The 12,500-nt window shown below is 33.2% G+C and overlaps 1 protein-coding gene across 10 annotated transcripts in view; it reads left to right on the forward strand.

Moving 5' to 3' along the window:
• Nucleotides 1-12,500, forward strand: part of LOC144972997 (netrin-1-like) — a 192,977-nt gene that overhangs the window by 137,223 nt on the left and 43,254 nt on the right. For 8 of the 10 annotated variants that reach the window (XM_078914905.1, XM_078914909.1, XM_078914902.1 and 5 more), the window contains exons 8-9: nt 7,103-7,126; nt 12,179-12,220. In XM_078914905.1, coding sequence (XP_078771031.1) covers nt 7,103-7,126; nt 12,179-12,220 — 66 coding nt within the window. The remainder of the gene's footprint in view (nt 1-7,102; nt 7,127-12,178; nt 12,221-12,500) is intronic. The other 2 variants (XM_078914912.1, XM_078914910.1) reach the window with 1 other exon arrangement.

Genomic DNA, 12,500 nt, shown 5'->3' on the forward strand with positions numbered 1-12,500 from the left:
CAAAAGCACATTTTCCATTTTGGTCAGATTTTAATTAATTCTTTTTTTTTTTTTAATTTTTACTTTTGATTTTGATGGGTTAAGATTGAGACGGCCCTCGATTCGTAATACAAATGTTTAATCCTGAGACTCCAAAGAACCTTTAGGATTAAGAAATTTTAAGAAATTAGAAGCTATCTTGATATTTCAGGTTTTAAATTTTCGACCAAAGTGAATATTATCAATGCTTCTGTGTTTTTCATACCTTAAAAAATGTATAATAATTTTTTTTCTTAATTGGAGAGGGGGGGGGTGGGGGGAGGGGGGTGGGGGGGGGAGGGGGTGGTGGGGGGAGGGGGGTTGATTGGGGTTTTTTCCTTTTCTTTTGGGGGGGGGGGGGTATGGGGTAGGTTGTTTTTGTTTTTTTGTTTTTTGTTTTGTCTTTTTTCTTTCGGGATTTTTTGTTTGGTTGTTTATTTATTTATTTTTTTTTTGTTTTTTTTTTTTTTTTGTTTTTTTTTTTCCTTTTTGGTTTTTGATTTTTGATTATTTATTTTGGATTTTTTTCTTCCTCTTTAAATTGTAGGGCAAATCAGTTATAACCAAATTGAAAACAGGAGGGTCTATAATTTGGAAGAAATTCAATTTGGCCTTTAAAGGTTTAAAACAAGCATTTCAAAAGTTACCAATCTGTGGTTCCTGTTATCTGACAAGGTTTTCGGTGCTTTAAAGGTGTGCCACGTATCTGGCACCACATTCCGTTTCATTCTCTCTCTCTCTCTCACACACACACACACACACACGCACACAGACACACCCCACACACTCAACTGATATCTATACACATCTTCTCTCACTCATACAAGCAGATACAAATACTTGCACACATATAAACCTATACACACAGACACATACACATGTACACTTTCTATTTATATAATCTGCGTAGATCTTACTCACTTAGGCATACACACACACAACCACACACATACACACATACACACACAGACAAACCTACAATCTACTGGAACCAAGATACATCTTCCATTCCTTGTTTAGATTCTATTGTCAACAGATTGTTTCATCCCAAGCCTGATAATGAGAACGGTAAATTGACGGTGAAAGGAATGCTGCAAAGGAAACTCCGAAGAAAATAAAAAACACATTTCTAAAATTTTGACCAGAAAACTCGTCCTATCGATCGATTAAAATTACCTTCAATTGGTCAAAAACTCCCAAAAACTGCGACTTCCTCGAAGTCTTTCTTGAAGTCCCAGGTTTGAGAGTTTTTGACAAGACGAGGGTCATATTAATCACTCGATATTTGTAAGACAAGTTTTATGGCCACAACTTTTAAAATGTGGAGAGAGATGGGGGGAGGGGGGGGGGGGGGTCAGAGTATGGCAAAAAGTGGGTTGGTATCGAATAATCTGATGACGGATGAGTAAAACACACACTGTAAAACAAACACAAGTACTCGCGTTCAAATGAATGGCTTCAGAGTTTTTTCTTTTCTTTCGTAAGTTACAACATAATGTCGGTGATAGGGCATCATCATTCTAGCAAGTAAAACCATTCCGATCCCTAGTTTGTATTGCGTAAGTATTTGAAAATTTGGCCAGAAAACTCGTCCTTCAACTATCGATCAATCGATTTAAATGACCCTCATCTCGACAAAAACTATGAAACCTGAGCCCTCGCGAAGTCCCAGGTTTGAGATTGGCCTAAGAACAAATAGCACGACACGCTCTGTTTAAGTTCGTCCCTAAATCACCAAAATCACCGCCAAAAATGTGCCAGTTAATTTTGATTGATACTTACGAGTAAAATATTATGTGCGATAATGTTACTGCTTACATTCTAACTTGGAATAAACTAACTACAATGATAGGGTTTGTGTAGCCATAATAAATATGCAAAGGCACTAATACAACAATCTGACATCTCGACAACTTCGACAAAAATCAAGCAACTGGCATGATCCATATTTGTTCATTTCTATAAGTTGGCATTAAATATCCAAACAACAATGTTAACCCAATCTTTTTTTTTTTTTTCTTTTTTGTCTCTTGACAAAATCTGCATGGCTCCAAAATTCTACTCACGTTTTGATGGTGTGAATTTTGACTGACGGTGTCAGAAGATGGGATCAACTTGTAGTCTAGCGGTGGACGTAAAATCAATGATGATGATGATGATGATGATGCTGATGATGCTGATGATGATGATGATGAGAAATGATGATAGTGATGATGATGATGATGATTGATGATGTGTGATGATGGATGTTGATGATGATGATTATGATGATGATGATGATGATAAGATAATGATGATGATGGATGATGATGATGATGATGATGATGATGATGATGATGATGATGATGATGATGATGATGGTGATGATGATGATGTTGATGATGATGATGATGATGTGATGATGATGATGATGATGATGTGATGATGATGATGATGATGATGATGATAATGATGATGATGATGATGATGATGATAATGATGATGATGATGATGATGATGATGATGATGATGAAAGTGGTTATGATTGACTGATTGACTAACTGATTGTTGATGACGACGACGATGATAAAAACAATGAGGGACGTGACCCCTTAAATGTAAAACTTTGATCACGTTTAATGGACATTGCGTTATATTAGTGCAAAAAGTATTTTTAAAATACAAGCGAAAAACAAACCAAAATAATAAAATAAACAAACAAACTCCCTCAAATTTTAGCATGACTTGTCTAAAGTCTCAACCGTAAACTATTACCACAATTTGGTTTGATTTGTACCGTAATCGTCATCATCGGTCAAGGTGTTATCGTTGACAAAAATTATGATTGGCAATAACAACAACAACAACAACACAACACCACTACCGCCACCTCCACCACTAACAACAACAACAACAGCAGCAGCGGCAACAGCAACAACAACAACACAATTACAACAATATGACAAAAATAGAGTAAATTCCATCAAAGGCGGACCGGAAAAAAATACTGGATAATTGTAAAAGTACTCTATTCCTTACATAACATAAAACATACACACATTTAATTCAAAACATTTTTTTTAATGTTTACAAAAAGTATGCAAGAAATTTGATCAAAGCATTCACGAATGACATACAACAATCACACATTAAGCGCATACAAAAATGCACGAATCGCATACAAAACGCAAATGAAGTACGTAGGGAACAGGCATCGTGGCTCAGCGGGACGGCTTTTGCTTCGAACCCAAAAGGTACCGAGTTGGAATATCCGCTGCGCTGTGTGCACTTCATAGATAACACAGTCTGTGGTGCACTTGAGCAATTCACCTCGCCCTAGCTCAGTTTGCGGTGCTGCACCGGGCCCGGCCTCCTGGGTTATTCCAGTCTTCCCATGGAATAGAAGATTAAGACAAATTTCCCCTATAGAATAAATAAATGAATTTTTTTTTAAATATAATGCACTGAACAAATACAAATAATGCACGAAATACCCATGGAATAGGGATCGAACTCAAGCGAAATACGCACTCGGTTCGTACAAAACGCAAGAAACAACTTCAAAAGAGGAGCGAAGTATATTGATTATATACGTTTAAGTAAAATACTAACAAGTTCTACCTGACAGATCAAACGTACCATCACCGAAAACTATAATTTGTAACCTTAAACGCTGATAATTTAGTGAGAACTAATCACCCAACTAGAGGTCTAAAAGCAGGTAGTTACAAAGAGCTGAGTGAAGTCAACTTCATTATTCTTCATGTACAAAAGACGCACAAAATTAAACGCAAACAAAAACACGAAGTTGGCTTATCGTCTCTGGTTCTTTATTTAACTTTATATAATTCCCTTCAAGCCAGTAAATATCAAATTACTTTATACCGTCTTTTCGCCTAGGAAGATATTAAGACTTCCCAATTTACCACCAATGAATAAACCAAAACATTTAAGAAACAGAAATCTTATATTATTTCAAGATGTCATCAAAATTAAATTGCGTCTTTCAACAAAAACTTCACCGAAGTCTATACCTAGACTGACCTCGAGCTGTCGTCAAAGATTTTATTTCAATATTAACCGTTTCAAGGTTAGGCATGAATTACTTTCAAATCGAACTCTCTCTCTCTCTCTCTCTCTCTCTCTCTCTCTCTCTCTCTCTCTCTCTCTCTCTCTCTCTTCTCTCTCTCTCTTATCTATCTCTCTCTCTCTCTTCATTATATATATATATATATATATATATATATATAGATAGATAGATAGATAGATAGATAGATAGATAGATAGATAGATAGATAGATAGATAGATAGATAGATAAGAAGCCATAAAATTGTGATTTAAGCTCTAGATTGAAGCCCGAATCTCTTCACTGTTGTTGGTTCCATGGTGGAAATGATTAAATGGACAGTGAATGTTGTCAGATTAGAGTTAAATTGAACCACGCCCGTAAAAGGTTAAATTGATTTACGCTTTATCTCAGACTTTCCTTGCAAAAAGTCCAATAAGATCAATATTCTTTTTATTCATCTACAGACTGCTATTATCAAAACCTGTCTTCGTATTATTCCTATTGAATACTAATCGTTTGGTCATTAGGAATTGTTTAAAAAGTAGAATCTGTCACATTTCGCGGACGTTTTTCTTGTGCGTTGTCAGACTTTCCAAGCTATGTTCCGTTTTGTAAACATTTGGGGGATTCTAATCGCAAACACTAACACTTCTTTTTTCTTTCATACAGTTTTTTGGTTTAGAGAGGATAAATTGGCACATGCTTTTCAATTTGTGAATAGCATTAAAACTATAAGGCACAATTGACTGTCAGAGCATAGGCAGTACAAAGCATTTAGAATATAGTTATGTCCTGAATGTGTATTGATCTCGGTGAATCATTTGCTTTCAACTGTCACGTCATGGACACTAGTTAGCTCCCTTTGAAAAAGAAAATGAAATTTAAACAAATCCTGCTGTCCCGTTATTTTTCAGTAAAATCTTTAGTCACGTTCATATCTGTTATTAACGTTCTAATCAAAATACAAATTTCTGACCGAGACATATTGTTTTGATTTTGGAGAAGAGTATTCTTTACATATCAGGAACGGTCGAAAATAGATTTTTGCGCTGAGCAGTCTGATGGCAGACCTTTTCACTCAGAAGTCACAGATTATCTTTGATAACAGGGCGAATTTCTTTTTTTTAATTCAAATTGTGGTAGCATTTATTACTCCCAAGATGGGGTGTTATTATATGCAACTTTTAGGTTCGAAATAAATGGTAACTATTCATAGGCGACGTGTAAGTAGGTCATAGGTCAATCTCTGAGAGGAAAACAAGTCAGGCCTTGCCTTGAATGTTACACCCAATTTGATAGCATTCTTATCTGATCTCTCTCTCTCTCTCTCTCTCTCTCTCTCTCTCTCTCTCTCTCTCTCTCCCTCTCTCTCTTTCTCTCTTCTCTTCTCTTCTCTTCTATTTTCTCTTCGCTTCTCTTCTCTCTATACTCTCTTGAAAATTTGACGATTTAGAATCTCAGTAAAACGACCCCTTGTCAGATATTTAGAGCTTTTTTATATTATAAATTTATATAGTCGTATTTCATGCATTTTGACTCCATTTAATTTTGTTATATCAACAATCCATTCCTTCTGTTGATATAGAATCTATTGCACAATGTATAATCTCCACCCTACACTAGATTTAGAGGGTTGATTTTGTATTCACCAATATATCATTTAATTTATAGATAGAATCTTCGTATCTCTGAGCCCTTTATTTCATTTTCTCTATCCCAATAGAATAGACTATTATCTTACCAACTGTCACTCACTCAACTCAACCTCCATCCCTTCCCCTCTTTCATGACATTTCCTGTGGCTTGCTAACGTCCACAAAACTAGACTAGATAATATTAGTCCATATTATGATCACCTTCTGTGTATAATTTATGTGTAAAGAAATCAGATAATTTCCTATTTGTCAATACTTGTAAAATAAAATCCCCAAAAAATCGAAACAGAACGTTATTGGCCTGCATTGGAAACTGTGCACCTTTTAAGTGATAAGATACACGAGTGAACTAAGGGCAATTCGATATTGCTGAAGAAATCCCTGAGACGTCAATTAATTAATTGGAATTTACCTTGAAGACTTTAAATTGTACTTGTGTATATCCGCCCTATAATTATATTATGGGCTTACTGTTCAACAACCAGCCTTTGGAACGAATCCGTTAGCACAGAATAATGGTGTCAACGTCACCGCACAGTGCTGAAACTATTAATGACGTGGCATGCTATCAGAAAGTATTGATGACGTCATAATGTAAGGAAAGCTTATTGATGACAAGATCAGGTAACGCCTATACAAATATGGACGAGAGACTAGTCAGTGTTGGCAGAAAAATATTTACCAATATTGAAGACTCTCAATCAACTATAGGCTTCGAAGTGGCATCGAGTGTGAATAAATTATTAATCCAATAGAAAAGGCATATGAGGCACCTAACTTTACCTTGCTGTAATCCAGTAAGTTGTGTCCTAATGAGAGGAATATAGTCAAACATCGGTATGAGGTACAATGAATAGGTTTTGTTCATTTCACGATAATTAATAATCAAGGATAAACCATTTCCTGAGTGGAATGGGCCCAAGTCGTACTCATCAAGTTATTTGTTTTTGTACAAAAGCCCAAAAAATACAAACCATGGAGAAGAGAGACTTTGAGATATACTTTAAAATATATATTCACTATCTCGGAAGTTAAGGCAAAAGTATCACTTAAATTGTTCAAAAGGCAACCAAACTCTAATATTGACTTTTAAAATTTGAGCAATAAGAGCTATGTAGTCTATATAGCCTTTTAATAAGATATTCAAAACTTTATTATCTAATGGATGAACACAATACAAGGTCTCAAAATGTTTAGCGTCACTTATTTTTTTGCCATTTTAAAATTAAAACATACAGAAAAAGGGATGACGGTTTAGTAATTTTGTAAGATTGGAGAATTTAAAAAAAATAGCAACAGGCGATCCAAAATGTTCATCTGTGTTTGGAGTTGGAGTGACCATGTCAGAATAAATTTTAACCATGGCGTTGCTGTTTTCAGAGAAACAAGTGACGTCACCCAACGGTAAGATGTTTCCATACACGTCATTTTAATCGTCATCACAATAATTACTGGGTCCAGCATCGTGTTCACACTGGGTGTTCCACTATCGGCGTTTAGGACTTGCCAGAAGAAAAAAATTGCTCCAACTAAAAGTGTATTCTTGTTCGCATTAATTCTATAGTATTGTCTTAGATAAGGATAAGAAAATGATAATTGTATTGTCTTAGATACGGATAAGAAAATGATAATTGTATTGTCGTAGATACGGATAAGAAAATGATAATTGTATTGTCGTAGATACGGATAAGAAAATGATAATTGTATTGTCTAGATACGGATAAGAAAATGATAATTGTATTGTCTTAGATACGGATAAGAAAATGATAATTGTATTGTCTTAGATACGGATAAGAAAATGATAATTGTATTGCCTTAGATACGGATAAGAAAATGATATTTATTCTGAGATGATAAAATGATAATTGTATTGTCGTAGATGGAAAAGAAATTCTATGTTTTCATTAGAATAAAAGATTTACAATCCAATGTTGTTAAAAATTGCTAATCAATGATATATACACCGTCCTGACTAAATTTGAATGAGGAAAAAAAAAAACAAAAAAAAAAAACAAACAAACAAACAAACAAAAAAAAAAGAAAAGAAGAAATGAAAAGAATACAAGACGCTTCCACTTAAAGATATATTTTACTATTAGAATTTTTTTTCAAACCTGATACACTCTGATTCAGTTCAAAGTTTGTTTTTCAGCATTCGGCCAATTCAATGAAATTGATTTTAACATTTGAGTGTACGTCATAACCTTTTACTGAACAGTGAGGCAGATAATTCTAGTAATTCCTACCTGTGGCCGCCGACTCAGAAAACCAGTGTGATCACGTTTGTTACCGGAAGTGACGTAAAAGTACATTAATGGTCGACATTTAAAATTATCATTATTAATCATTGTTTGTGCTAAAGCCATTTAAATTATAATCATTGCATTATTAATATTATTGGTGTTGTTATTATGCCTGGCAATGCTTACTAAAAAAAAAACATAAACAAACAAACAGAAAAACAAACAAACAAAAAAACAGCCCGTGCATGTGCTGGTGTTTTTTCTGTTTTCAATGGCTAAACACGATTATTATTATTATTATTATTATTATTATTATTATTATTATTATTATTATTATTATTATTATTATTATTATTATTATTATTATTATTATTATTATTAATATATATAATAATATATATTATTATTATATACTCTATTAAATATATACTACTACTACTACTACTACTACTACTACTACTACTACTACTACTACTACTACTACTACTACTACTACTACTACTACTACTAACTACTACTAACTACTACTACTACTATACTATACTACTACTATACTACTACTATACTACTACTACTACTACTACTACTACATACTATACTACTACTACTTACTACTACTACTACTACTACTACTACATACTACTACTACTACTACTACTACTTACTACTACTACTACTACTACTACTACTACTACTACTACTACTACTACTACTACTACTACTACTACTACTACTACTACTACTACTACTACTACTACTACTACTACTACTACTACTATACTAACTACTACTACTACTACTACTACTACTACTACTACTACTACTACTACTACTACTACTACTACTACTACTACTACTACTACTACTACTACTACTACTACTACTACTACTACTACTACTACTACTACTACTACTACCACAATTTTGTTGTTGTTCTTATTTTGGCTAGAAAATCTTAATTTACATATCGGAAAATTAACATGACCGCCAACTTGTGAAAATGTCTGGAACCAGGAATTTCAAAAGAACCTCAAATTGAGGCTGATCTTTTTTTCTTTCGATAGATAAAGTAACGTTTTCTGGCCAGAAATGTGTTATGTTATTGTAAAGCACTGATCTGCCGTAGTCTGAAAAAAAAATATTTTTTAAAATTTTGGCCAGAAAACTCGTCCTTCAATAAATTACGATCGAATAAAAGACAACCCGTCTCGGCAAAAAGTCTCAAACATTGGACCTCAGGGAAGCCCTAGGTTTGAGAGTTTTCAACAAGATCGGATTATTTTATCGATCGTTATTTGAAGGATGCGTTTTCTGACTACAATTTTTAAAACGTTTTTCTTTCAGAGTACGGTAGTGTTCCTTTTTGATGTATGGCTGCATTTAGGCATATTTTCTCTTATGAACGTTGTCACATATTTTGAAATAAATATGTAAATAAATTTTAAGGTTGGTTTATTTATATTATTAATTCCACGGATATACCGTGCTCAATGCTGTTCACAGTACTTAATTTATTGCCCCCCCCCCCTCCCCAAAAAACAAAACAAAAAAAAAAAAACCAACAAGAAAACATTTGATCAAATTTCCATGTCATATGATACCAGTCACCTGTTAGACATTCTCTTTTGTATGGCGTGTGTACTTAGATGAAAATTTGATAACCCAAATTAGTTATATAATATATTGTCCACTACAACAATGTTAAATCAAACTCATAATTGAGCTTTTAAAAAACATTTATATAGCGCAATATCCACTTTACAAGGGCCAACAGCAATATTTAACATTTAGGACGGGACATGACGCCTGTTAGGCGATATTACAATCATTTCGGACAGAGACAAGGCTGTTAACGGCCATGTACTCATTTTACACATGAGTACGGTGAGAGAATGGGAGTAAAGAGCCTTCTCCAAGGACTCAACTATGCGCCAAGCGAGGCTCGAACCCAAGGCCTTCCGATCCGAAAGCGAGTGTCATACCACAGGACCACATAGTCGCACAATTGGCTTTTGTGCCATCGCTCTCGCAAACCTGGTCCAGCCAAAATTTATTGTACAAATTAACTACGTTATGACGATATACAATAAATTTCCCTTTTCTCTCTCCTATTATAATACATTGTGTTTTATTTTTTTTTTTGTTTTTTTTTTTGCGGTTTGTTTGTTTTGTTTTGTTTTTTTTTGTTTGTTTGTTTTTTTTTTTGTATTTTGTTTGTTTGTTTTGTTTTTTTTTTTGGTTTTTTTTTTTTTTTTTGTTTTTTCGTTTTTTTTTTGTTTTTTTTTTTTTTGTTTGTTTGTTTGTTGTTTTTTTTTTTTATCACAAGGCTAAAATAAATGTAAAAACCATACAACGGTCCTAATACGTTTTCGGTTTACGGTGTTGTTACGGACGATTCTAGACTCTGGTTATCAAACCATCATGAATCAAAAGTTGTGCCATTCTATTTCTAACATGTAGATATACTTGCAGGGATTTAACAAGATACAAATTAAATCACCATTTAGGATATTTCACATTTTAACACCTGGGCATTTTCAATTCTCAGCCATGAGATTATTTTTTTTAAAACGTGAATCAGCTTTTCATTTTCAACACATATATTATAGCCTAAGTTTTCTTCTCGTTTGAAAGTTGTTCTATTAATTTGTTGTTGTTGTATTATTTTTGTTTTTTTTTTTTGTTTTGTTTTTTTTTTTTTTGTTTTTTGTTTTTTTTTTTTGTGTATGTTTTGTTATGTGTTTTGCTTTTGTTTTGTGGTAGGCAAGTTTTTTGGGGGTATATTTTGTTTTGTCTGTTTTTTTGTTTTTTTTTGTTTGTTTTTGTTTTTTTGTTTTTTTTGTTTTGTTTTTTTGGGGAGTTTTTTGCTTTTGATTTGTTATTGTTTGTTGCTTTTTTGTTATTTTAAATTACTTTCCTTTTTTTTTTACAATACTCATTATTTTGCTAGAGAGACGATTTTAGAACAATTTTCAGTGTTGCTTATGATTTTATGTTTTATTTATATAAAATGCATCAATCTTATTTTTATCTTTAATCTATCTAATTGGTGTGAAGGTTGCTTGTTGATACTAACAATTAATTATTCTTTTTTCATATATAACTGTTGATGTTTTCTACACAGCCAATGTTGTATGGTTTTGTCAATGCTGTCCTTGTTTTTGATATTAGCAAGTTAACGAATACGTTCTAAACCTACAGCGATCGACCAACGACGTGAAAACAAACGAAGCTGTCCTCAGATTTCTGAGTACAGATCTCCGTCGTCTTTCACGTCGTTGATCTCTCGTTGTAAGTTGCGAACGTAATCGTTAACTTCCATTGCTATTGTTGTTATTTTGTTGCTCTTGTTTTGGTGTTTGTTTTGCTCTTACTATTTTTATTACTGTAGAATTGGTGTATTTTTTATTTATTTATTTTTTTATTTTTTTTTTTTGTAATTCTTGACTTCGTATGAGATTATAACATTTGAATTGTATATAATTACCCCCCCTCCCCCCCCCCATCCCCTCCTTTTAAAACCGACAGGGTATGTTGTGTTACAGTGTTAATTTTTTCCCTTTGTTGATTCACATAATTTGCTGTGTTTAGTTTCTCTGTGGTGTACATCAATTTATAATCATTTGTACAAAATTGGAAATTTTATTTCAATTTAAATATAAAATCCACAAATAACCGAATAAAGAAAATAGTATTTCATATTGATCACTGATATACAAATATATAAAGAGTGTGCATGGTGATTACAACGCAAATTTTAAAGTGTTAGAAACATACATTTTTTTCCTGTGTAATCATGCAAAGAATCGCTGAAACTTTTTTTTTTTCATGAGTTTGGTGTTGTTTCAAACTTGTGTAGACGACAATCTATCAGATAAAACATTAACTCAATTTGTTCGAAATGCTTTGAGGAAGTGACTATCAAATCCTGTTTTGTCTTATACATCTTTCAGAGAAAATACACTGCTTATTTTTGACATGTAATTAGTGAGTTAAAGAGGGGAAAACAAATTTGTCTTATTTCTCTTATAAAACAATACCGTGGATGTTTTGGAAGTGCCACACCCCTAGCAAACTGATGACGTTTATAAACAGGTATTTTGATAGTTTGTAATTCTATATTATTTTTCTTTCTTTCCCTTCTCACACCCCCTTTAAATTGCAATGGTTGGGCAGGAAACAGTCTCTAATCTACTTTCGTTTTCTATTCCAGGAATTCCTTACATTAGTAATGTGGATACCAGGCATGGAACAGGTTGGTGGAAAGCATTTGGTCATCATCATCATCATCATCATCATCATCATCATCATCATCATCATCATCATCATCATCATCATCATCATCATCAACATCATCATCATCATCATCACCATCATCATCACCATCATCATCATCATCACCATCATCATCATCATCATCATCACCACTATCATCAATATAATAAATCATATTGTATTCCTCTCCATTCTTCGCTAAAATGAATTCAACTTGACAAATTCAATGTTCTACTTGAAGAAGTTGAATTCCCTTGGTG

This window comes from Berghia stephanieae, chromosome 5, assembly GCF_034508935.2.
Source record: "Berghia stephanieae isolate SIO BIC M18660-M18661 chromosome 5, UCSD_Bste_1.3, whole genome shotgun sequence".
NCBI classification, from domain to species: domain Eukaryota; kingdom Metazoa; phylum Mollusca; class Gastropoda; order Nudibranchia; family Aeolidiidae; genus Berghia; species Berghia stephanieae.